General features: G+C 41.6%; 1 protein-coding gene across 1 annotated transcript in view; it reads left to right on the forward strand.

The window, feature by feature from the left end:
• Positions 1-3684: 3684 nt before the first annotated feature.
• MYO3B (myosin IIIB) overlaps positions 3685-27959 on the forward strand; it is a 399691-nt gene continuing 375416 nt past the window's right edge. Inside the window, exons 1-3 of the mRNA XM_077751146.1 lie at positions 3685-3761; positions 22966-23149; positions 23865-23999. Coding sequence (XP_077607272.1) covers positions 3685-3761; positions 22966-23149; positions 23865-23999 — 396 coding nt within the window. The remainder of the gene's footprint in view (positions 3762-22965; positions 23150-23864; positions 24000-27959) is intronic.

Below are 27959 nucleotides of genomic sequence, written 5' to 3' on the forward strand. Positions count from 1 at the left end.
TTAAAATCTCCCAGATGGTTCCAATGTGCAACCAAGTTAAAGAACCCACCACCTCCTGGGCTGGACTAGCTCTGTCTTTCTAAGCCTCCTGTACTGTCCTGTCCTTCTCTTCTGTACCACTCATGGGCACAAGGAATCCGCTTTATGTCACCAGGACCTGCTACACCCTGGCACCACTGAATGGTGATGGAATGAATCCAACTGTGCTTTGATTAGAGGGTGTGTTGGAAGGATTAATTTAAAAATACTAATACCAAAGGATGTCAACATGATGTTGTCCAAAATATGATTGGGGCAATCTTATGTTCACAATGAAGGAAGATAGTCCTTTACATAGATGGAGGTTTAAATTTTTTTAATGTTTATTTATTTATTTATTTAGAGAGAGAGACAGAGTGTGAGTGGGGAAGGAGCAGAGAGAGAGACACACAGAATCCAAAGCAGGCTCCAGGCTCTGATCTATCAGCACAGAGACCGACGTGGGGCTTGAACCCATGAACCGTGAGCTCATGACCTGAGCCGAGGTCGGACACTCAACCGACTGAGCCACCCAAGCACCCCTAGATGGAGGTTTAAAGTGTAGGAACAACTCTAGAACCACCTCTCACCCCGGTACGTGATCCACATCAAAATCACAGTCCTCAATCTTTGTCTCTTTTCTTTCAGCCATTCTTTCTCTCATGTTTTTTCAGACACAGGTGTACTGTGTGTGTGTGTGTATTACAAATCAGGTGAACTCCAAGTTGCCAAATTTTAAAAATCTCAAGTCAAACACATTATTTGCCATTTTTCAGTGGCTGTTCCACCCCAGACAGACTTAATATCCAGAGATCCTATTTCCTTTTACCATCAAGATCTATTTTTTTAAAGAGTACTAGCTGATGACTTTGGCTAAGTTCTCACCTGACTTAGAAAGTCATTTGGAATTGAGGGACAAAATCCATGAAATGAAAATATAGGTATTAAAATAGAGCAGAAAATGGATTATTCGGTTCTGCCAAAAATGCATCTGTTCAGAGTAAAACTTAATAGAATGCTCTTTGGAAAAAAAATTATCCAGGGGAAGAAACCCAAAAGGTAGCTTTTCCCCCCCTTTCTTTTCAGTTCTTTAACTAGTGAGTGTAGTGCCTGGTGCTCCATAAATAGATGGAGGAGACTAAAAGGTTAATCTGCAGTGATTCATTTTAAAATGTTATAATATGGTTCACTCGTTTTGAAATATTTCTGCTGTGTAAAGAATTTAAAAATAAAATTCTTTCTTTTTGATGTACTTACCTTCTCAAGGTTTTTTTTTTTTTTTACCTGCACTGTGTGTACCCATGTGTATACACGTGGGCACATATGAATGAGCATGATGGCATTCTTGTTATTTCTAGGTCTCTGGAAAAATAAATCTGATGGGTAAAATTTTAAAGTCTGTTGATTGCCTCTGTTATATAAATAAATCACATTCATCCTTCCATCCTTCATCCAGTTAGTCATTTTTTTCAACATTATGTAGCCACATACAAGGCTGTATGGTAGGTCTGGGGTATGTGACCTAATAGGCCTGGTCCTTGCCCTTGAATGCTGACTGTGTAGTGATGTCAACACCTGCAAAAATTATCTAAGACACTCTTTTGCTTCTGCATTTTTGAGTCATTGCTGACTTGATGTGTGTATGTCTTATTTTTGATACCATATTATTATAGATACTATTATTATCTTGATACCATTATTATGTATTATTTTTGATACCATTTTTTTCCTCCCACTCTTACATGAGCTTTCGAAGCAAGTTATCTTCCAATCTTATTCCAGAACAATTGGACATTCCAGAATCAGTTGGTGATTCTACGGTAACACAAACTGTCTGCTCTGCAAAATGTCTCCTTGGAGAGAACAAATGCTACACTATATAATTCGTGGGTTTAAAACCTTCATGGTGCCTTAGTATTTACCTCCATTAAAAAGAGCAGCTCAAGGAAATTTAAAATTAATAGATGCTATCTGGCTTGCCTATTGTTATTTTTGAGGCCTGTTACAGAAGAGAAATTATGCAAATGGCTGTCAGGCTGCTGCTACTGCACTCACACTGGGAATGCATTATAATTTGTTTCTCAGAAACACTTATCTGGAGCAGATTGAGCTCTCAGCCATTTGCAGGGCCATGTCCCTTCCTGCAGATGGTCCACTTTGAACTAATAAGTACTATTAGAGGGTTGAGGTAAGAGGTAGGGAGGTAGGGAAGGAAGGCAGGAAAAATTACTGGGACCCCATAATGTGGAAGGGCCAGGGGCAAATCCCTGGTAAAGATGTTTTAGCCAGTCCTCCTGAGCAGGCTGTCAATGACCTTTGAGACTATATCCTTCTTGTTCTGCTCTTTGCTGAGAAAAACTGCCAGGGCATTCTCTCTCAAAGAAAATTTTCACTTTCACTCTACTGCTCATGAGATAGTGGCTGCTTATCACTTCTGGCATCAAATTTTCATCCTCCAAGCCGCCTGAAAGTTCTCCCATTAACAGATTCCTATACACCTATTCAACTTCATCTCTTGATTATGCGTATGGTCCTTCTATTGAAACCAGTCTTGTTCATATCCTGTTCATTGATTCGTTCGTTCATTCATTCATTTATCTGGCAAACAAATGCGATGATCTAAGTTCAGTCCAACTATATGATGCTAGAATTCTATAAGCTGTAATGTGAGCATCTATTATGTGCGCCGTGTGCGATAAAGAACACAGAACACATTAGCCTTATTCTTAAGATTCTTAATGACAGTAAACGAAAATATGACAGGTTGCACTGAGTAGTGGAGACAAGGTCTTCATTCTCTAAACCATGCTCTTATATCTGCATTCTCTGAGTGCTGTTCTTGGCGGATTTCCTTCCCGCCTGTCTACACTAATCCTTTTCACTTCTTCCTTAGAACCGTACCTAAATTTACCTACTCCAGGAAGCACTCTCACTGGAGTCTTGGTTCTGGGTTGAATGGACTCTTCCTCAGAAGTTACGGATGCAGCTAATCCAAAGTTATTTGGCTCTTGCTGTCTGCTGCTTTGCAGGATTCAGCTTATTTCACAGGGGCATCCGTGCTCCCTTGGTGGACCAGAAAAGCAGCTCACCGCAGACAGGTGAGCCCTGCCTTCCAGTTCCTAGCTCCTCCTCTGTCCCCTTAGCCCAGGGCTCTGCACACAGTCCAGGGCATGCTCCTGAACGCTGCTGACAGGCACTTTTCTTTCTTTGGGAATTCAGACCAGAAACTTGTGGGTGCGTCCCCGGGGTGCATCTGCCACTTAAAAAAGTGAACCTGCTACGGGCTTTGCCTAGTCCTTGACTTGGAAAAAGATTAGTAGTTGGTGCCATGTCTGGAATGAAGGGCAATGCAACCTAAAGTTGGGGGAATATAAAATTGGAGATATTCCATGATGTGTACTTGGGGTCTGGGAAGATGGTTTTGATTCTGCTGCTCGCGCTGGTAGGAGACACTAAATAGATTAGGTTCGCTGCCGATTAGCATCATGTTAATCTTGGCTGGCAGGGAAGCAAAGCCACCAAGGATTTGGCAGATTTATCAGCCCCTCCCCCCAATAGCTGTCTGAGGCTAACACCACTTGGAACCTGGGTCAGAAAATAGTTCTCGGCTGATGATGTGTCATACATTCTGGTCCATGTGCTCCTCAAAGACACCATTTTCTGGACATGAAGTGTTCTGCTGCTTTTTGGAGGAGTAAGAATCCAATCTCGGATAAGCCGGATTCAGAAAATAGGTCATCAGTGTGAGTTGCAATTATTTTCGTTCCAGCTTTCTTCTCTGCTTGCTTTAGACTGCTTTTCTGCAAAGGGCAGGAGCAGCTGCCTTGGCTGGTGTGCAGTAGAGGAGGGTGAAGGCCACTCTAGCCTCAGGCGCTTGTGAGGGCACCACCCAGATTCCTAGATCCTCAGGGCTACCATCTGCCTTTTGTCGGGGCTGTTAAAGCCCCATTAAAGGAGTGAAGAAATACCCTCCTCAAGTACTGATTTTTCACACACACACACACACACACACACACACACACACAGAGTATTTCATAGCCACTTGATTTGCCACCTGCAGTTTATAATAGAATGGACGTGTGGGATTATAAACCACTTTATTCTGCACAGAATTTCTCAGCTTGAGGCCAAATTGAAGGGCATTAGTCATCAGTAATTTGCAGTTATTTTTAATGTATTTTATTCAGAGAGGCTTAAGGCAGCTGAAGCTAAGATAAATTTCCCCATGCTTTGGTGAGGAAGGGGAAAATCTGATCATTTAGTTAATAATTTGTCATAGCTGTGCTTATGTATTGCTCCTAAGTGAGTGCAACGTCCTGACTGATTTGTGATTTGGTAACATGACAATCTGAATGATATTAGATAAATTCAATTATGCCACGATTTTTCCCTCTCTCCCCAATATTTGTATAGGTTTAAGGTTTAAAATTCATAGTACTTTAGAGAAGGGAACCTAGAGATGAACTCAGAGATCATGGGAATTACCCAGGGAGCCCTGCCAAATGCCAGTTCCTGCCCTGCCCCAAGATTCAGTGTCAGCAGCCCTGGGTTTGAGCGAGTACTGTGAGTAGTGCCTGGGGCCAGCTTTGAAAAGCAGTGATTAGTTCAACCACCTCATTCTTCAGATTAGGAAACAGAGGAACAAATAACTTAAGAGATATAAGATTTTGCCCAGGGGAGCACCTGGGTGGCTCAGTCTTTTAGGCGTCTGACTCTTGGTTTTGGGTCAGGTCATGATTTTGAGGTTAGTGAGATCCAGCCAGAAGTCAGGCTCTGTGCTTATAGCCTAGAGCCTCCTTGGATTCTATCTCCCTTTTTCTCTGCTTCTCTCCAGGCGCACACACACACACACACTCTCTCTCTCTCTCTCTCTCTCTCTCTTTCAATAAGTAAATAAGTAAGTAAGTAAGTAAATAAATAAATAAATAAACTTAAGGGGAAAAAAAGATATTGCCCAGATTCCAGAAATACAAGGTCTCCTGCTTTCCAGTTCAGTGCATATTTCACCAGCCACGAGAGAAATCTCTGACTTCCCCGGCTCTGGATGCAGCCTACCGCTGAGGTGGTAGTGAAGACCTGGCTCCCTTCCCTGGCAAGTGCAGAGGGGAGGGAGATATTCCGGTGAGCCTCGCGGCTGCTTCCTGGCCCCTGGGTCTTCCTGGTGAGCAGGGTGCTGTATGTAGGGTCTCTCCCTGCACCCTCGCTGCAGCAGGGCCACTTGCCCAACTGGAGGTCCAAGATAAGACTCAACAGCTCAGAAGCACACAAACCAACGTTTTATATATTTTTTTTTTGCTGCTGCTTCTTGCAACTCCCCAGGAAGGGCCCCGCTCTGCACAGGGGCCTCTTACAAAGCTCACCTCCTTCGGGCAGCGTTCCTCTTCACTCCTATCCCAACCGCGATCACTGTACCCCTGCTGGTGATGCCTCAAGGAACCCCAGCCCAATCTAGCACACTCAGCCCACCTCCTCGGGCTCCACCGTGAGCATGGTGGTTCCAGAAGTTTCCCTGGCCGAGGTACGCCAGCGGAGCCCTTAAAAGTAGGAAGGAGCAGGAGAATGCAAGGGTAACCTGATGCCTGAGGTGGGAAGGAATACAGAGCATTGGGCCAATTGCAAGATGGCAGACGGTGGGTGAGAGACGAGCAGAAGGTGCGGCCTCAAAGGGAGAGGGGTCTTCCGCGCCAAGGTTGGAGGGGGCTGGATCCTGTTCTAGTTACAATGGCATTTTATACAACTTTGAGAAAGATCCCACTCGTAGCTGTGTGGAGAACAGACTGGCGTGGGGGGCAGGCAGGGAGCAGAACTGAGGCAGGGACAGGAAGGGAGCCCGGCTGGGGGCCAGGGGAGTCGAGAGTGGCTTGGACACCTGGTGCACGTGCCTGGCCGCGGTGGCGAGCGGTCAGTTTTCTCATTTGCCCAAAAGGCTGTGTGACGGCCTGCGGTGGCCCTGGTGGTGGTGGTGGTAGTTGTGACCGATATCCAGATACAGGAACATATGTTTAGAGTAGAGCTGACAGGGACTTCTTGATTGTCCACAAGGAGTGCTAACTGGTTACTTATGTAACATGTGAAATAATTTGGAACTTGTTAGAAAAAGAAATCTTGTAAATTTGAAAGATTTTCTTCCCATCCATACAGAGCCTTCAATGATCAAATCATATAGTTTTCCATTTTGATCCATGATCTAGCTTGTTGACTGTCTTAATCAGTTTGGGTGATTACAACAGAATATCTTTAACTGGGTAGCTTAGACAACAGAAATTTATTTCTCATAGTTTTGGAGGTTGGGAAATCTAGATTGGTGTACCAGAACAGTTGAGAGCCCACTCCCTGGTCTGCTTTAGCCTCACATGGCAGGGATAGAGCAATCATCACTTTAGGGTCTCTTCTTATAAGGGGATGAATCCCATTCATGAAGCCTCCATCCTCATGACCTAATCATTTCCCAAAGACCTCACCTTGGAACACTATTATACTGGGGGTTAGGGCTTCAGTGTATGAATTTTGGGATCATACTGATAGGTAAAAAGGTCTTATTTACCTGCCTAAAAATAATTTCACTTGTGGAAGCAATGGTACTTTACAAAAACCATGAGTAGCTGAAAAAGCATGAATAAATAGAACATGTCCTGTAAAATCCTTGTTTTTACTGAGAAAAATAATTGTAATTTTCTCTGGTGAAATCTTGTGCTGGAGGGTGAAAAATCATTGCTTATATTCTATGGATTGAATCAATTGTTAAATAAACAAATCGAAACGAAAATAGTATCTATGGCAATTAGTGCTTAGAAGAAATAAACAGGATTATCTGAGAGAAAAAAACAGGGGAAATTACATGGGGTGTTTTTAACTCATCGCTACCATTGTTTCTCAAAGTGGGTGTGGAGTTGAGTGGGAAACGTTAAAAATTACTTGAAAGTCCTTGATAAAAAATAGATTCCTCCACCCACTCTTGACTCAATTGCTGGGGAGTGGGCCCAGAAGTTCCATTTTAAATAAATTGCTGAGGGATTTTTATGAGTGTTGCTGGGTCCTTTCAAACTGTCCCAATTGTGGTTCCCACTCTAAGTCCTCCATTTTCCAGTCTCTCTTTTGCTTCATCTGCCTGGCAAGCCTTCTGCTCATCTGTGTGTCCAGCTCCAGCTTCCCCTTTAAGGCCCAAGTCAGATGTCATCCGCAGATCATCCTGGATGAATGGACCGTCTCCCTCCCAATGTCACTTATAGTTAGTCTGTAGTCTACAACCTATACTGTATACCTACTGCTGTATAGTAACTTGTGCTAAAGCTGTATCCTTTCACTGTATGAACCATATGCCCACTTGGGTCAGGACTGAGTCTGATTCATTTTAAAGTCTTTCAGTGGCTTGCTCAGAGTGGGTGCTTGGTATATACTTTGTGGAATATCTGGCTAAGCTCAGACCTCGCTCTCTGCACTTAGGACTTCTACCACTTGATGGTGTTCTAAATGTACCAGTCATAGCAGGCCAACATTGTACTGAGATTGGACAACCAGTTTTGCATTCAAGTTTATCTTTTAAATGAAGGCAACTCTTCATCACTGAAGAGTGATGAGTGAGAATGCAGTGATTTCTAGCCAGCTGCTGTGGATGCACCCTAAAAGGCTCCCAGTTGCAATATAATTAAATGAGGGCTCCCTACAACTGATGTATTCAACAAGACAGAGCACTTTGCTGTGAAAAAAAAAAAATCCATTGTGATCATACCTTCTGGAGAGCCTTTTTTCCTGCAATAACTTTGCTTTTAAGGGATCTTCAAGTGACCCCTCCTCCAGTCTACTGTCTGTGTAGCCACTAAAGTAACCTGTTAAAACATGTCAGATTATGCCCTTCCTGCTCAGATCCCACCAATGGCTTTTGATCTCGGTCTAAGTAAAAGCCAGATCCTTACCTTACAAGGGCTGAAAAAGACCTATGTGATTTATCTGCTTCTCCTTCACCCCATCTCTCTCTGACCCCACCCTACTTTTCTCCCTTCTCTTCTCTTATTCCCGTGTAGCTGCAACTGGCTTCTTTCTATTCCTTGAATATGCTAAGTAAACTCCTGCCTCAGGGCCTTTGTACTTCCTGTACCATCTGTCTGTAATAGTTTCCCCCCAGATTTTTACTCTTTTATCTTTTTCTTGTCATTTCTCAAATGTATCCTGCTAAGTGAGTCTTCCTTGGTCCTGTTAACACCCTGCCTGCCACCCACTCTGACTTTCTAGTCACCTTTCCTACTTTATTTTTCTCATAGCAGTTGATTACTACCTATCATCTATATATTATTCTTACTTATTTTGTTGACTGTCTCTCTCTCCCTCATAGAATATAAGCTCCATGAATTCTTTGTCTGTTTTTTTTTAATGTTTTTATTCATATTTGAGAGACAGAGAGAGACAGAGCACTAGCAGGGGAGGGGCAGAGAAAGAGGGAGACACAGAATCTGAAGCAGGCTTCAGGCTCTGAGCTATCAGCACAGAGCCCTACCTTGGACTTGAACCCATGAACTGTGAGATCATGACCTGAGCTGAAGTCAGTTGCTTAAATGACTGAGCCACCCAGGTGCCCCATGGTCAATTTTGATCATTGTTGTATCTTCAACACCTAGAGACATGCTGGACACATAGCAGATGCTCATTAAACATTTTTTTTTTAATGTTTTATTTATTTCTAGGAGAGAGAGAGAGACAGCGTGAGCAGGGGAGGGTCAGAGAGAGAGGGAGTCACAGACTGAAACAGGCTCCAGGCTCTGAGCTGGCAGTCAGCACAGAGCCTGATGCGGGGCTCGAACCCACAAACCGCGAGATCATGACCTAAGCGAAAGTCGGACGCTTAACCGACTAAGCCACCCAGGCGCCCCTCATTAAACATTTCTTTTTTTTTTCTTTTTTTCTTTTTTTTTTTTTAATGTTTTTATTTATTTCTAGGAGAGAGAGAGAGAGAGAGAGAGACAGCGTGAGCAGGGGAGGGTCAGAGAGAGAGGGAGTCACAGACTGAAACAGGCTCCAGGCTCTGAGCTGGCAGTCAGCACAGAGCCTGATGCGGGGCTCGAACCCACAAACCGCGAGATCATGACCTAAGCGAAAGTCGGACGCCTAACCGACAGGTCATGATAGGCGCCCCAAACATTTCTTAAATCAATGAGGCAGAATGGTTCTGTATCAGCTTCTTATCTGTAAAATAGAAATAGTAATAGTTACTGCATCATGGAGGTATGGCATGTGGTATAATGTGCAACATCCAGTATTTACTCAGTGAATGTTCCCTATTATAGATGAGGTTGAGGTTTTACAGGTTACGAAAAGAATATCCAGTGGTGATATTCCTCTTTTCCAGGTAGTAGAGTTTTCCAGGATGTAATAATAAATAATGTATTTTATGCTTCCTATTTGTTGAGTCTACGATACGACTTTAAGAGGTGAGTGGTTAGGGCACCTGGGTGGCTCAGTTGGTTGGGCGTCCGACTTTGGCTCAGGTCATGATCTCACAGTCTGTGGATTCTGGCCCTGCATCAGGCTGTGTGCTGACAGCTCAGGGCCTGGAGCCTGCTTCGGATTCTGTGTCCTCCTCTCTCTCTGCCCCTCCCCCACTCACGCTCTGTCTCTGTCTCTCTCTCAAAATAAAGACATAAAAAAAAAAGACATGAGTGCTTTCATTATTTCTATGTTATGGATGAGTAGACAGAGGCACAGAGGCGTGAGCAATTCTCCTCTTGCCAATATAGCTAGTAAGTGTAAAAGCTGGGTTTTGATCAAGCTCAGGACCAGAGACCATATTCTTTACCTTGTTTTCGTTGCTTCTCACTATGTGCATGAGTGGAAAAGTGAGGAAAAGGAGTGGTTGTCTGACTTATTTCCTCCATCACAGCATGAGGGGTTCAGAGAGATGGTGCTGGGTGTTCTGCTCACCTCCTGGGTGGAAGTAATTCATTTGCTCCAGCCAGGTCTTGTCACGGCTCATTAATCCCCTCTCCAGCTGCCCATGGTCCCTTTGTAGCACCTTCAATTAATCCTTACCTGGAGCAATGCCAGGGGATGTCTTTGGTTGTCACAATGAAAGGGGGTCTGGGGGAGCTGGGACACACAATCCTGAGGTATGTGGGACAGTCCTGCACAATGACTTTTCTTGTCAAAATGCCCAAAATGTCTCCATTATTTTTTTCTTTCTTGAATATCTTTCCCACACTCCATTAATCCAAGGCATTTACTTTCTTCAGGGGTCAGCTGAAGTCATTGCTTTGAGACTGTAAGATTCAGTCCTCCATGTTAACTATACTCGGCATCTTCTTTTATTCCTCAGATGTTTGTTGAGCTGATGTTAAGCGCACAGGGGACTCCTATGAATTAGTCTCTGCCTTACTGGGGACCTCATTTGGAAGCTGAGGTTTATTCACAGAGCGACACCACAGGGCACCTGATCATATATGAGCACTACAGAGTTTCAGAGGAAAAGGACGTGCTTATTTGCGGAGGGGTAAAAGAACATGAGCTGGCTCTTGACGGGCTGGTAGGATTCCTGTTTACCGGATATGGTGGGATGAGCATTCTTGATGGTAGAAATCATTTGGACAAAATTACAGAGGTGCAGACATCCAAGGATGGTTTAGGAAATGGTGAAAGGTTTGGTTGAAATTCATCATAAGCTTGATGCAGGGAAATGAGAGGAGTTTTTAAATTCATTTTTTTTATTTTTTAGTGAGAGAGAGAGAGCTTGCGAGTGGGGGAGAGGGGTAGATGGAGAGAGAGGATCCCAAGTAGGCTCTATGCTCAGCACAGAGCCCGATGGGGGCTCAATCCCATGACCCTGGGATTGTGACCTGAGCCAATATCAAGAGTCGACACTCAACTGACTGAGCTACTCAGGTGCCCCTGAAAAGACTTTTAAGGTAAGAATGGAAGGCTGCATTTAGGTTGTGGAGGTCTTCAATATGTGACTGAAGAATTTGGGCTTTAATTTAGCAATAAGAAGCTGTCGCAGGTTACTTGTTTAAGTAAGGTTGTGTCATGAATGAATCAATGGCTGTATGTGTATTTATTTGCAATGATATTTACAGTTAATAGTGGTTATTTTGAGTGTTGCAGTATTTTCCTTTATTTCCTTACTGTTTTATAAAACTACAATTTTTTTTTAACTAAGAAAACCTCACTGGTTCTTAAAGTTCTGATTTTTAATCTTGTATTCAACAAATATCTATTGAGCACTTACTATACAATGGACATTTGCCTATGAGGCAGAAAAAAAATTGCAAAGGTGTGACACCTGTTGCCTAGGAGCCCCCTCGTGGAAAAAACCAACATGTGAACAGTAAATGTCAGGCAATGTGGTAACTGCTAGAAAAGAGTTCATGATACATAAGTTCACCTCTAATGGGGAGATTAAGAAAGGCTGTACTTGAATGTATTCTATGTAGCCATGTGCAGATAGGTTCTGTCTTGTTAAGCTAGTTCCTAAAAATGGTCCCAGCCTTTACCATTGAATCACACACTTGCTTATATGTCAGTTTGGAATTATATTCTACTTTGTTCATGCTTATATGGTATGCTTAGATTATTTTAGGTGTCCCTGGGTATTTATTATATTTAATATTTGTGCAAATTCCCTCTGAACTTCTACTGTTTACTTTTCTGATTGCTTTTTAAAAGCTATTCTCCAGTTTGAAAGCATTCTTCTATGATTTGTAGTTCATACAGAGTATATTATAACATTTAGACAGAATATTCTGAATAACATATTCAGAAATGGAAATCTTCATAAATTTTCTCACAAGTATAAAATGTTGCTGGACAAGTTTCTATTTAAGTCATACTCACCAGGCTTGACTGACTGCAGGAGTTCACAGGGTACATGCTTCAGATTGCTTCATTTTCAGCAAGGTAAGGCTGCACCACTATAAAATAACACAAGGTATTCAAAAAGGGTACAGGCCAGGCTTCTTTGGGGTTGTTAGGAATTAAAACCAGTTTATGCGAGACTTAGATTGGCTTGTGAGAAGAGAGAACTTCTTAGAAGAATGTAGTAAGAAACTTCATGGATGTCCAAGGACAGACAAAGCTTAGCAGGCCTCAGCATGGTCCCTCGGTTTCTTTCTCCTCTACTTCCTTCTTCTTCTCAAGATGGGTTTCTACAGCTTCACATGATTTCTGTTCTCCCATGATCTCAGCAGGCATCTGGGCCAGAATAATCTCTGCTATAGAGATCTCTGATTTGTTAAAAAAATTAAGTTTTTAAAATAAAGTAATATAGGCACTAGCCCCCAAAATAAAGAGTAGTTTTGAAAGGTATAGATTTTTTAAAGATTATATTAATCTCTCTCTTTTTCATTTCTCTGACTCTTGATAGCTCTTCCTAAAGTTTAAGAGTTTCTTTTGTAGCTTTCTGGAGAATACATATATAAAGATACACACAGATAAACATACATGTAAAATAGTTGTAAGTATAAATGTTATTTTTATTTACACAAAAGTTTCATCTTTACATACTGTTCAATGCTTTTGAAAAAACATAACTTTTTTTGTTATTCTTTCCATATTAATTTCCTTCCTTCTGAATGGTTACATGTGGTTAGATAGTATTTCATTTTATGTAATTATTATGATTTATTACATAATCTCTTCATAATGATGGACCTTACCACTGTGTCTAGTTTTCTACTAGAAACAATGCTACAGTGAACACCCTTGCATCTTTATCTATTAGACGTTTCATAGAGTTTTAGCTCTTATATTTGTTCTATGATCAATTAAAGTTAATTTTTGAGTGTGAGGGGAAAAGGTGGAAAAACCCCTTTCTTTCTGTATATGGCCGTACAATTGTTTCAGCACTGTTTGTTGAAAAGCTTTCCTTTCTGTGAATATAGAAATATGACTGATTTTAAAATAATGACCTTGTATCTTGTATTTTTTTATAAACTCACTAATTATTTCTAGTAGCTTTGTTGTAAAGACCATCATATTTTTTAGATAGATGGACATGTCATCTGCAGATAAAGTCTGTTTGCTTCTTCCTTTCTAATCTCCAGTCTGGATGTTTTAAATTTCTTTTTCCTACCTTATTGCAGGGGCTCCTCACAATATTGAATAGAACTAATGAGAACAGACATCTTTGCCTTGTTCCTGATCTTGAGGTGAAAGCATTCAGTTTTTCACCATTCAATGTGATGTTAACTCCAGGGTTTTTGTAGATGCCTTTATCAAGTTGAAGAAGTACCCTTCTATTTCTAGTTGCTGAGCATTAAAAAAAAGTCCTGAATGGATATTGAATTTTGTTAAGTGCTTTTTCTGTATCTGTTGAGGTGATCATATGGTTTTTCTTTTTTAGTCCATTGATTTGATATGTCTAAATGTCCTTCTCTGACTAAAGTTAAATTTAAAATTAAAAAGTACTTGAAAAGAAGTTAGACATGTACTTTGATATATATCTGTTGGGTTAACCATACTGATTGTTATATATGTTTCTTATTATTTTGTTTTCTTGTTTTGTCATGGGTGACAGTGTCTGTTACTATTATTGTGTTTTGTTGGTTTCTCCTAGAGGTTTAAGTTTTTATGAATCTTGACATTTTATTTTTGGTGGTGAAAGATTTTATAACATGTATAAGCACATTATTGATTTAAGCTCTGGTGGTTCTAATAGTGAGCAGAACATTTCCTGGTGCATAGTAATTGCTCAATTATTATCACTGAACATACAGATAACCCTTTATGTTCTTTAATAGTTTCCCTTGAATTTGCTCTTTTCTGATATTAACATAATAAATGTTTTTCTTTTTTTCTTACCATTTGACTGGTTTATCTTTGATATCCTTTTTACTTTTAACCTTTCTGAATTATAAAGAGTCTCATGGAGAGTTTATTTTAGATGTGGATCTCTACAGATTTGGTTTGTTCTGTATTTTGGCTTCATTAAGAAATCTTATATTTATTATAGGATGAATGCTTCTTAATTTACATTATATTTTCTGTTTTTAATGACCCCCCATCCCTACCCCAATCCCATCTCTTTACCCACGTATTGACTTTTCTTTGTATGGTATACGTATGTGTCAAATATAAATAAGTATACTTTTCATGATAATGTCGGAGATTTATAGTCTATTCTTTGGTCTTTTAGACTTCTTTTATACATTTACATAGTGGTTTCAAACTCAATTTATCAATTTTAAACAGTTATCTGTTGACTACTGAGATGGGTTAAGAAAATTAACACATATACTTTCTCCTTATTTTTGCTAATGTTGGTTAACTTTATAATTTCAAATAATATCCTTAAGTCTCAACTTCTTGATTTATCATCTTTAGAAAGTAAATAAATGTGAGAAAATTCTACCTTTATTTTTCCCTCTACCTCTCCTCATACTGCTGAATTTAGTTTATTATTTTTTATTGTCGAAATGTATAGCATTCCCAGTATGAAGTAAGTCTACTTCATACCGTTATTTAACCTTATTTCTAAATGTAAATAGGTTCAGTTCTCCCTATCAGACTTTTTCTAGAACTTCACATTTATCTCTTGGCTTGCTGGATTTGGCATTCAAGGCATTTTTTTTTTCAACTGGGACTCATGGAGTCGCTGAGCTGTTGCATATCTGAAAATGTCTGTTGTCCTTATACTTGAACACCAATTTGGCTAAATAGAAAAATATTTGTTCACTCTTCTGTCTCCTACAGAACTTTGTACATAGAGGTTACATATTTTCTCATATTGAGTATTGAGTATTGCTGTGGAGGGAAACCTAAGCTTTTGTTCTCTTTTGTTGCTTTTTCTTTTGTTTTTGAGGGTGTGTGTGTGTGTGTGTGTGTGTGTGTGTGTGTGTCTATATTGGTTCTATGTACCTGAAAGATTCTCTCTCTGCTGTGATATTCAGTAGCTTTATCAGGAAATGTCTATCTCTCTGAGATTGGTTCATCTTGTGCTCTGATTTGGGGCACTTGGCATTAGGTACATTCGTGGTTGATGGATATTGATTTTGCTTTTCTTTCTGAAATATTGTTTAAAGTGCTGTGCTAGGGTCATCCCACCTAGCAGGAGGCATCTTTCCTGTGTATCTTTAGAAATGTAATTTGTTTTAGAATAGAACCTGGTTATTTCTGCTACTTCCTTTTAATGACCCACATAGCCTAGTTTTGAGTAATTATGCAATACTTTCTTAATAAATTCTTAATGAATATATAAGTGAATGAGCCTTGACTCATTTCCCTGCTGCCAATTCTCCCTCTCTGACTACTTCTTTCTAAATTGGGAGTGTGGCTGAGGTTTTTCAGAATTTTGTCCATTCACTATCTCCCAAACCCACCACCATTCTGGGAGAAGAGAGAGCATGGCTGAGAACAGCAGTTAACTGGGATCTTTGATCTCTCACTTTCCCTGAATGCTAGTTTTCATATATTATGGCATGATATTGTGTCCTTTCTTTTGTTGAATTGTGGCTAGCATATTTTTGTTTTGTTTGCTGGATTTCAACCTTTTGTTGTTAACATCGTTCATTCACTTCAACTTCAGAAACTTTAGGGGAAGTTTTTACCTGACTTCACTGTTCCACCTCACCCCAGAAGTCTTAAGGGTTTTCTAAACAGGTTTGGAACCTCAAAAGCAGAGTTGAGTTTATTATTTTTACTTATATTTGTTGTAGAACCTAATCTAGGGCTTGCATACAATTAGCATTTAAAAACTACTTCCCGAATGCACAGTGATAAATTTTATGGTAATTTTTGTCTAATCTGTGACCTGTTGTTGAATGAAAGGGAGATGGTGTATAATCACTTTGGAATCACCAGGTCTAGTTTTTGATTAATCCAAAGAAGTGACAGGCAGAGCACAAGGGAAGAGCAGTAGGAGGGGGAAGAAAAAGCCACACTTTAGAATGAGGATGTGTAGTGCTCACTTCAACTCTGGAAGAATTGAGCTTATCTACTTGTTTTTGACCCCACGTTGATGTCAACTCTTAGAGCCTCTGAAAAGACAGATGAATGAACAGGGAATTTGTCAAGAGCATTTTCCTCCTTTGGATTAATATGTTTTTTTTTTTTTCCTTCTTCACTAAACACATCAATTTTAAGGGCACCATGTGAGATTTGTTGCGTGGATTCCCATTCTTGCCAAAGTCAAACTCACCTTGGACTGTTCTTCATTTTCCTTCTAGGCCTTTCACCAGCAGCGTAGGGGCCGCCCACCTGGCTAGTTAGTGTGTATTTCTCTCTTCTTTTATTTGACTCTGTGTTTATAGCCTTGGGCAGATTCAGCTTCATGCCATCAAGCAGCTTCTTTTTCAGGGACAAGATGAAAAAGATTATAGACCTTTGTGGTGATGAGTCTTTTTGTCCATTTCAGTGCTGTAAATTGTTGTTCTTTTTCTTTTCTTCCTTCAGGAAGAAAGAACAGGAGTTGGATGGACAGAGGAAGGTCACTTGCCCTCTTCTGCCTATTGATTTTCCTGTGCCGTTCAGCGGTTCATTAGTTCCTCCTAACTATAGTTCTGTATTTAGCGGCGGTTTGGGCTGGGACATCCGCCACAGAGGGGCACTGACTGTGCCTCAATCAGCTAGAGGTGGATTGGGAAGGTGACTTTCTGACAGTATGAATGTGGGTGCTTTAGAATCAAATGCTGGTGTGTATTTTTGTTGGTTAAAGAGTTAGTTTTCTTACACAAATAAAGTGCTAGCCTATGTGAGACTTTGAGACTTTAGGATATTATGGAGAGTGGTGGTGGAGAAACTCTTTAGGGTGGTAGGATTGACCAGGTATGTAAATTCCAGAATGTACACTGACATACATTAGTTACACTGAATTTTAAAAACTTTTTATTATGGGATGGTGGGGGGGGTGGAGGACCTGGGTGGCTCAGTCTATTGAGTGGTCTGACTCTTGATTTTGGCTCCCGTCATTGATCTCAATGGTTTGGTTCATGGGATAGAGCCCTATGTCTGTCTCTGCACTGACAGCACATAGCTTATTTGGGATTCTCTCTCTCCCTCTCTGCCCCTCCCCTGCTCACACATACTCTCTTTCTCTCTCTCTTTCAAAATAACTAAACATTAGAAAAAATAAAAACTTTTTATTATGGATATTGAAAACATACAAAAGTAAACAGAATATAATCATGAACCCCCATGTAGTCAGTTTCAGTAATTACCTGCCATGGTCAATGTTGTGTCATGTATACGCCCCTTCTTATTTTTTCATCATATTGTTGCACCTGTAAATATTTCAGTGTGAATCGCTAAAAGATAAGGAATCTTTTTAAAAAGATAAGCACAAATACAGTTATCACAACTAAAACAAAATTAACAATGCTTCCTTAATATTATCACAAAATCAGTGATCTGAATATCTCATAAATGTTATAATTTTGGGTTTTTTTGTGAATCTGCACTATTTCACATTTCATATGTATTTTAAGCCTCTTTTAACCTTGAGGTTATCCGTCTCAATTTATTTTTATTTGCAACTCATTTTTTGGAAGAAATTGGATCATTTGTCTTGGAGAGTTTCTTGGAGAGATTTAGGGTCTGGATTTTGCTTACTGTACACAGATGGTATCGTCTAACATGTTGCTATGCCTTTTTTGTTGAAATATAGTTGACACACAATGTTACATTAGTTTCAGGGGTATAACATAGTGACTCAACAGTTCTCTGTGTTATGATGTGGTTACCCTGTCCCTTTTTATTCCTGTAAACTGGTAATCTAGAAGATCAGATTCAGGTTTAATTTTTTTGGCAATACCACTTCTTAGGTAGTGGGATGTTCTTCCATCAGGAAGCCGAATGCCTGACTTTGTGGGTGTGTGTGATACTTGAAATCTAGTTTAACAAAACCTAACTATGGAATATTCTGTGGCTTATTTTTTAAAAGTATGTTCTCTGCTGATGATTGAAACCCAAACTCCTAAGGAAGTCTTTAGACATTCAATCCTGATAAGATAAGCAGCAGCTGTGCTATTAGTTTACAGCCATATGTGAAACTCCTCACCACAGTGTGGTGTGTAACCTGGGGAAGCCACTCCTCTCTTGTGGGATCAGGGATCTGGAACTGAGCTGGTGGTGTGAGACCTGCCCTGTTATTAGCAGCAGGCAGAGGTCATGTTTGGCCTATTTGTACTTACCAACAGAAAGAATATTCTCAACCACCATGAAGAGACATAGCTTCTGCTGTCTAGGAGTTTGCCTTCACAAAACAAAGCAAAACGAGACAAAGACAATTATTCTTAACTTCCAAGGGACTGTGTTACCACAAGAATAAAGTCTCTTACTAAATCAACCAATCTCTCTCTGTCTCTCTCTTTCTCATATTAGCTTAATTGAGAAGTGTGGCTGTTTCCTAGATAATTGGCTAATGATGTGTGACAAAGATGGGAAAATATTCCTCTAATATTGTATAGCCCCCTTTCACTCAGTGAGGATATCTTTCCCAGGTGATGTCCTCTTTGCCTTGCTAATAGCTGTTCCTGGCAGTGGAAGGATGTGGGTGCCACAGTGATACAGGGACAGCAGAATCTTGCTCTGAGACAGTAGTGACTTTGATGAGAAATCCATCCGTGGGATCGATTTACATAAACTACCACATGCAAAACCAGAAAGTATTCATCGGGTCTTTATTTTAGAGCAGCTGCACATGCAGACATGTCCAGGCTGATGAGACTTCTGAATGGTTTGTCAACGGCTCAGCCCCCCACCCCCCCACTGACAAATGCATCACTTTCTTGTGCCAAGTCAGACTAGTCTTGTCTGTCCTTCAAAGAGAGTATTAGCTTTTATAACCTGAGGTTTGTAGCCTCCTGAGTTTACTCCTTCATTTCAAGTCCACATAAATGGCAGGGGTCCCATTCCAGGGATTGTGGGAGGGCCAGGTGCCTCCGTGGGGACTCTGGAGGTTCTGCAGAGTCCCGGGCTCTCAGGTTCATCCCTTCACTCCCAACTGCCGCTGGGCCTTCTTTCGTTGGTCCTGGCTATTTCCATGAGGTCCAGCTCTGTCCTGCCTCAAACAGACATAGGCAGATGTGCAGTCTCCCCTCAAGGTTAACATTCTGACCAGGAGCAGCTTTTTGGTTCTCAGAAGGGCTAGTCCAGCTGCCTCCCCAGAGCAGATTATTAACCATGTTTATAGAGCTGTATAAGCAGCCACTGTTTGGGCTGACTGTTTAATCAATTGTCAGACAGTTGATAGAGTCAGGTATTGATTCTGAAGAGAGAAGGACTGGCAACTTTGTTATTGTTCTGTTGCACTTTTATTTAACCTTGTCTGTGGATGCCCAGATGGACGTGGTGGGCGTGGCAGTGGAATCTGGTCTTCCTTCCACTCGCCCCTCATTGGTGCAAACTGTAGATTAGTCTCTGCATGTGAGGTTGATTTTGTTCTGGGGGGTGGGAAGCAGGGAGTGCAGATTGCCATCTGTTAGGTCTGTGGGCATTTAGCCTCCATATGATCGGGAGTGTTTCCACCACAGAACTTTTGCATATTTGGTGCCATTGGTCAGACAGGGTCATTGTTAATTAGCTGACTCCCTTTCTTCTATTCTGTGGAACAAAGATCACGGGATCAAGCGTAGGGAGGCCCGGATAGGCGTTCCTGCATTGCTTATAAACAGACATGACACCTGTCTAGGTTTTATTTTCTTCATCTGTAAGATCGGAGTGTATTAGTTTGCTAAGGCTGCCATAACAAAGTTCCCCAGACTAGCTGCCCGGGAAACCCAGGTGCCAGACTGGGTGGCTCAAACAACAGAAATATGTTTCCTCCCAGTTCTGGAGTCTGGAAGTCTGAGAACAAGGTATTGGCAGTGTTGGTCCTTGTCTTCGAGGATGGTCTTCTCTCTGTGTATGTCTGTGTCCTAATCTCTTATAAGGATACTGGTCGTGTTGGATTAGGGCCTCGCATATGACCTCATTTTCCCTTAAGTACCTCAGTAAAGGCTCTGTCTCCAAACATAGTCATGTCTGGAGGTACTGGAGGTTAGGACTTCAACATATAAATTTGGGAGACTACAATTTAGCACATACCAGAGGGTAAGGGAGGGTGGGGTGGGGGTGCTTAAACAATGATTTTCTAATAATGCTCTGAGGAGGCCTCAGAGACTAGGGTGCAGACTATCGGAGTGTGTCTGGTTCTGAGAGGTTTCCAGGACACAGGATTTTTACTGCTAAAGCTAAGGCAGTCCTAGGCGAACCGGGATGGTTAGTCACCCTCCGTGTCTCCCATGGGGCACAGAGCTCCCAGCCTGCCTCAGCCAGCCCTGGGCTGCTGCTTTCCGCTTACACACCAGCATTCTAAATGTGATTGAATTTAACAAAAGGGCTTTGTGGCCAAAAATCATTAGGAAACCACTTGATTCAGTGGCCTCCAGGGTCCTCTCCCACTGCCACATTCTGTGATTTAATTTCATTTGCACACACCAGATCGCATCCATTTGTCTGAAACTGTTAACTGATCGGAGTAAAACTAATTTGGTTCTCATTTAGTTTGTGGCTAAAAGTGAAACAAAACAAAACGGGAAACTGTTAAGTCTTGTCTATTCTGAAGCGGAACTTGGCGCTGTGCTTTTATGATGGCAGACGCCCTCTCTGGGCTCTCATTATGCTCACTTGATTCCGCCATCATCTCGTAATCCTTCCTGCTACCCTGTGAAGCAATTGCATCACCAGTGGCAGCAGCCCTGTGATGCCAATGGAGGAACCGAGGTTCAGAGACTTGAGTAGCCAGTTCACATCTCAGCGCTGGTCGGGGAAGGAAGGGCCAGGATCATGCAGGCCGTTGGACTTGAGCACCACTGTGTCAGGACACTGAGCCCAAGTGTGAGTGTCCCTGCTGGTGCGGGGACAGGGACTGTGCTGGCAAGTGTAAAGTAATTGCATCCAGGCTGATGGGCCAAATTCTTCTCTCCAGTAAACACATCTCAGTCCCCTTCCACCCAACTCTCCCAGTCCTGTCTGGCCTTGACCAGAACCCCTGGCTGGTCCGGCTTTTTGCTGTTGTAAAAGCCAGGCCAGGAACAGTTCTCAAGGTGTTGAGAGGTTTTGGGGATCTCACAGTAAGGAGCACTGAAACACATGGTGACATAGTTATCTTCTTGCTAATTCCTTTTCAGGTCTTCTGATGACTTTAAAGGAAAACCTTATGCTTGTCTTTAATTCTTCGCCATCATTTGATGAGCTATCTCCCTTCTATTCAGAAAAAGAGAGCATGGGGTAGCAGAATCTGGCTGAACTTTTGAATAGCTCTTTATTATTTCCAGCATAATTATCTTTTTGAAGTTAATTTTGATATATGGCAAATGATACTGGTTTTGCATTTAGGGTGGAGATAAAAGGGCCTTTAAAAGACATTTATTGGGGCACCTGGGTGGCTCAGTCGGTTAAGCATCCAACTTCAGCTCAGGTTGTGATCCCACAATTCATGAGTTCGAGCCCCGTGTTGGGCTCTGTGCTGACAGCTCAGAGCCTGGAACCTGCTTCGAATTCTGTGACTCCATCTCTCTCTTCCCCTACCCCCTCTTGTGTGTGCACTCTCTCTCTCAAAAATAAATAAACATAAAGAAATTTATTAATATGAAAAAACAAGTAACTTAAGCATATTTAGTAACTAATAGCATAGGTAATGTACAGATGGCAAAAATAGCAAAGCATGTGGTGAGAAAGATTGATTTTGTAAAACACCGGCCAGGATGAAAGGCTGGAGTTTCTTCAACTCTGGAAGGCTGGTTTCTTCAAGCTTGAAACCAGCAGATGAAAGGCAGGAGCTTTTTGACCAGCCAGCCTTCTGGGGTCAGTGCTTCAGCCCAGGGTGAATCTTGCGTGGGCTCCCGAGGTACTGATTGTTGGCTCCTTTGGAGCATGGTGTTCCTGCCAGGTGAACTCTGGACAGACAGGTTCTTTCCAGCATCAACCACAGTCATTGGGATTTTATTTTGTTTTGGTACTGGTTTTCTTTATCTTTGAAATGCCCCCATCAGGAAGGTTAGGGATAAAAACTAGATTCTTGTGCCAGGCTGGAAAGCTGCACCTTGAGAGGATGCAGTATAGAAAATAATTAGAATTAGAAGCACAGATTGGAATGCCCAAGAGGAGGCAGAGAGCTCAGCCTGGGTGAAGTTCTCCTCTGGAGTTCTTGTAGGCTGGCTACCAAGCCCCTGTGTGGGGATTGGATGCCATGACTCTTGCTGTTGGAGGCTGGCCCCTCTGCTTGGGTTAGAAGCAGACTGGGTTTGGGACTCTTCATCAAGAAGCAACTGAACTTAAAGGATCAGACTTGGGTGACTTTATTTGCCTGTCAAGCTGTTGGGACTTAACTCCACAGGGCTGTGTTCTTATTAAATAGGCAAAGTGAGTTTGTAGCTCTGGGTTAACTGCTCAGTGTGATTCCCACACAAGGCTATTGCTGTATGGATGGAGGCTGAGCTTGGCTAATCGTTGCAGACCCCAAGACCTGGTCAGCAATGGGTGCTGGACCTTGACTGATGCCTGGGAGGGACACCAGATCCTCCTCCGGGCAGCCTACACTTTGCACGTGGAGATTGGAAACTGGTGTCCAGTGACCATCAAGAACGAGACCTGGTCATAGTTACTAGAACCTGGGCACAAAGATCTTAGTCCTTTAGCTTTCAGATGCTTCCCCTAGCAAAGCCTAAAATGAGAACTATCCAGTCGTGACCAGATGTCCTCTTTGGCCCTCTTGCTCATTCCTATAGTGCGTATAGAATCTCCCCTTTTAGAATCATGTTTTAAAGATATTACAGAATCATGTTGCCTTCTCCTCCACCTTCTACCTCCATTACTTAAAAAGCCTTCAAATACCTTTCTTAAAAAAAAAAAAAACTACTAAAATAAAAGGGGAAAAGAAAAAGAAAAAAACACCATAACATTGCTAGTTAAGAAAAAAGAATATTGTTTTGAAAGCCCACTGTCCTCAATTCCTGTGATCTCTTGCACATAACAAACTTTTCTCCCCATCAGGAAACATCTGTATGGATTGTTTCATTACAATCCCACGATGCTTGGACTTGAATCGCTTCCAGATCCCACTGATACCTGGGAAATTATAGAGACCATAGGTAAAGGCACCTATGGCAAGGTCTACAAGGTAACTAACAAGAGAGATGGGAGCCTGGCTGCAGTAAAAATTTTGGATCCAGTCAGTGTAAGTAATGGTAGTAAATTGCAACTACAATATAGTGTTTTATGCACATTGAGCATTCAATTTCTTTTCCTGGTTCTAGGGATGATTTTCATGAAACCTGGCGTGACATCTCAGAATGAGTCATGATTTATCAGCTCATCTGCATGAAGGGACTCCATTTGGAGTTTAAAATTTCCTTGAATTTCTGTTTCTTCTACTGTTGTTTGGTTTTGACCCTCTGAGTTCATCAGTAGTTACTTTCTTGGAAAGAGTAATGTATTTCACTCCTTTCTACAGAGGCTAGTCTCTTTGTAAGCTACAAAGATCTAGACATGTGGTACTCATTCATCTTGGCCTGGCATCGTCTTCCAGAGCACTGAACACCAAACTTATGATGCTGGAAACTGTTTTGCACAGTGAGGTTATAGGTGTTCTATCCTGCGTCGGGTCCCTTCAAGCTACTTCTCCTTAACTGCTTTGAAAATTCAGACATTTAAAAATAAAAATAGATATTTATAATAGTACTACTGAGGAAGAAAAAAATCTAATGAAGATATTTTATTGATGTAATAATTAGAATGTTTAAATGGGATCTGAACGTCCATTGTTAAATATTTTCAAGATACAGTAATGATGACATTAAAAATATAGAATAAATATGCTTTAAGTGATATTATGCCTATACCTACCCTCACACATTAGACTTAATCCGGCATGTATTTTTTACCCTGTGCAGGACATGGATGAAGAGATTGAGGCAGAATACAACATTTTGCAGTTTCTTCCTAATCATCCCAACGTTGTAAAGTTTTATGGGATGTTTTACAAAGCGGATCACTGTGTGGGAGGACAGCTGTGGCTGGTCCTGGAGGTAAGAGGCTCCCATTGGGTAACCATCCATTTAAACAGAGCACCAGGGACAAGCAGATGCAGTGTTGCCTAAATAGTGTAAGACACACATGTGAGGAGTTGATCCCTCCTCTGTGTCAGAAGTACCTTAGCAGACGTGGCGTTCTCCTCCGGAGTTCTTGTGGGCCGTGTGCTGACAATGTTCATGTTTCTCTGCTTCAAAAGTTTAACAATCTTTTCTTCTTCTACAGAGTGAATATAGGAGTGCGGCTAGAAAAGGTTATTTTCTTCCTTCAACTGGAGAAAACATGTTCCAATTGATTGCAACTCATTGCAATTGCTAACCCAAGGTTTATTTGACTCACCACGTTTGGATTAGTCCGTTCATATTCATTAATCTTCATTTTAGATTAGGTTCCCTCAAAACAGACTGAGTGTCACGTGTGGCAAGTTTATTGGAGAGTTTCTGCAGGAGCTAGGCCTGGAAGGAAGTGACGAAGGCGGGACTGGGCAAGGGAGACATGGAATAGCAGTGCGGTTGCAACAGAGGTCTCTGCCCTTTCTCCGAGAGATGGAGAGCAGAGATGCTCAAACTGTCCTGGATTGTATCTCTGCATCCGCCAGTCACAGCTGTGTGCCAGCCCTGAAGCGGGTGTGACCTTAGGGGACGCAGTTCCCAGTAGCCTGGGGAAATTCCTAGTGAGTGGTGCCGCTGGGGGCTGCGAGTAGCTAATATTCCCAGCAGCACCTCCTCTGAAGAGGGAATCTGAAAGGACAACTACTGTATCCACTGTGATCCTGCCTTTTTTCTTCTTTATTAATGGTAATGAATGTGTGTATCTGGGTGCAAAAGAGTCAATTACTTACAGTTCCATTCCACATGAGACTAAGATGAGATCTAGCCAAATGGCTAAGCTGTAATAATGATAATATGTGAAATTAGTAAATTAGGACAGGTCTGTTGCCTCATGCTCAGTAGGCGCAGCCTGATTTGTTCTGGGTTCTGCCCTCTGAACCAGTAGGTGCCCCTGTGCCTGAGCTCCTGTATGCAGTCCCGGAGCACATGCACACATGTGAAAGCTTAAGAGAGAAGCAGCAAGGGGCACCTGGGTGGTTCAGTTGCTTAAATATCCTACTCTTGATCTCAGCTCAGGTCTTGATTTCAGGGTTGTGAGTTCATGCCCCACATAAGGCTCTGTGCTGGGTGTGAGGCCTACTTAAAAAGACAGGGCGAGGGAGAGAGAGGGAGAGAAGCAGCAAGCAAGAGGTCAGGCCTCAATTCGTCATCTACCCTCTTGTCCAAATCTTTTGCCGGGCTCTGAGAGGGCCTGGGCATGGAACAGTATATACTGGCTGCCATGGCAACTGTGTATGGAGAATTCATTTGTTATATTCAAATGGGGTAATCTGCAGGGAAACCACTTTGTACATTTCTGTCGTATCAGTTGCCTTCCTCAGGATATGAATATGAAAACCTCTTTGGTTTTCAAAGATCATCTTTGTCTATTTATTTGGTTCGTTGTCATATATCATATTCTCATAGTATCATCCTTTGGATTTTAGTATTCCCTACCCCTTCCCTGAAAACATATATTTTATCCTGCCAGTGAGCTATAGAATAACATTAATTTTTAAAATGCTGCTTTTCTTAGAACATGGGAAGTATTATTTCTAGGGTGTCTGATTATATTCTTCTTCAGTTCTCTAAACTGAACATGTCTTAAATCTCATTGCAATTTAATAATGGAAGTAGAGTGACCAAGAAACCTTAGTTTCAGTTCATTTTTACCCCCTGACTGAAAAAGACTGTATATTCAAACATGGAGAACTGGAACTTCCAGGAATTTTCCAGGGCTTTAAAAGGCGCCTCCCCTTGATGTGACCAGGCACGTGGGTGGGCTGCTCACCTGGAGACTAAATACCCTTCCTGATGAAGATATTGAACATCAGCCTCTCAGGCATGGCCAAGGCAGCCAGAAAGGGCTGGGCATGGCCTTGAAAGATGAGAAGGAGCCCAGAACTATGAACTAAGCCTCACGCCAATGATCCCCTGGCAGGTGCTTGCTTTTTCAGGGTGACCACAGACAGATAATGAAGTTACCCTGAGATACTGAATTATTCATACATCAGCAATATAATATGCTGTCACTTATTATGCTTTTTGTGAGTTGGCTTTTTTTTCTTTTATAGTTTATTGTCAAGTTGGTTTCCATATAACACCCAGTGCTCATCCCAACAAGTGCCGTCCTCCATGCCCATCATCCCCCTTCCCCTCTCCCTTACCCCTGTCAGCCCTCAGTTTGTTCTCAGTATTCAAGAGTCTCTCATGGTTTGCCTCCCCCCGCCCTTCCCTAACTATTTTTCCCCTTCTCCTCCCCCATGGTCCTCTGTTAAGTTTCTCCTAATCCACCTGTAAGTGAAAACATATGGTATCTGTCCTTCTCTGCCTGACGACTTATTTCGCTCAGCATAACACCCTCGAGTTCCATCCACGTTGCTACACATGGCCAGATTTCATTCTTTCTCATTGCCATGTAGTATTCCATGGTATAGGTAAACCACATCTTCTTGATCCATTTGTCAGTTGATGGACACTTAGGCTCTTTCCATGATGTGGCTGTTGTTGAGACTGCTGCTATGAACATTGGGGTCCATGTGCCCCTATGCATCAGCACTCCTGTGCTTGGGTAGATTCCTAGCAGTGCTATTGCTGGGTCACAGGGGAGCTCTATTGTTAATTTTTTGAAGAACCTTCACACTGTTCTCCAGAGGGGCTGCACCAGTTTACATTCCCACCAACGGTGGAGGAGAGTACCCGTTTCTCCACATCCTATGCAAGTTGTTTTGGCCCATGTTGAAGTTGATAATATGGGGAACCAGATAACCTTAGTTTGTTTTTGTCCCTGAATGGGCCATGTGTGTCAGGCTTCTGGGTGGTTAGGTGTGTCCAGTGCCTGTAATATTCTCATAGAAAAAGGGACTCCTAGGCTTCTAGAACTGGCCTGACCTTTATGTAGGTAGGTCAGTCTCCTGGTATTCAGTTGAAGAGCAGAGGCCATAGGAGTGACATGGCGGAACTGGAGGGAGAACCACACTTGAGAGCTTGTCTCCCATTATGTGTTGCTGCTGCCTGGGTACTGTCTGCTGGGTCCTGGGAACACAGACTTGGCATCTCTGGCTGGGACCAAAGCAGCTCCTGGACACACACACACACACACACACACACACACACACACGTACTCACACACAGCAGGAAGACCATAAGGGTCTATATAGCACCCTGATTATTTTGCTTTATCTGCAGTTTTTCAAGGCATGCTTCAGGAGACTCACAATAAACTTATGATCTGTTTAATATTGTTCTTATTATGTATACTGAGATTAAATTTATGTTACTTTTGCTCTTTCCTTGCTGAATGAGATGAAAGACCAGTGAGCAGCTACTCTGTAGAGCAAGTCTAGAGGATAGAAAAGTGTTATTAATAACTCCCTTAAATCATCACAACTCTGAAAACAAGAGCAAATAAAAATGTCATTTCTGAAATTCATTACTAATTGTTAGCAGAAAGTAAACGAAAGCTCTCTTTCATCACAGACACCTACTATATTAAAAAGGTGTGGAGAGAAAACACTTACATATAATAATGTATTGGAAAATTTGTGAATAAGTTTTAATCTAAATGAATTTAAATTTTAAAATCTATAAGTCCTATTATCTCTCACCTAAATGAAATAAAATAATAATTTAGACCTTTAAGAAAAACATGGCATTCAGAAAAAATACCTAGTGTGTGCTAAGGTGTAAACTGTATTTTCTCCTTTTTCCTTTTAGCATAAAACGTTCAGCAGATAGAAACTGTTAATTTCAGCCTGAGTCACATGCTACACTTAAAAGAAATGGTTTAGAGTTTAGAGAACGTAAATAAAGCTGTAAAATAAAATATTTCTAAAACCTGATAAAATAGTTAGCTTTTTAAAAAAT

This window comes from Crocuta crocuta, unplaced genomic scaffold (genome assembly GCF_008692635.1).
Source record: "Crocuta crocuta isolate KB4526 unplaced genomic scaffold, BGI_CrCroc_1.0 scaffold219, whole genome shotgun sequence".
Lineage (NCBI taxonomy): Eukaryota > Metazoa > Chordata > Mammalia > Carnivora > Hyaenidae > Crocuta > Crocuta crocuta.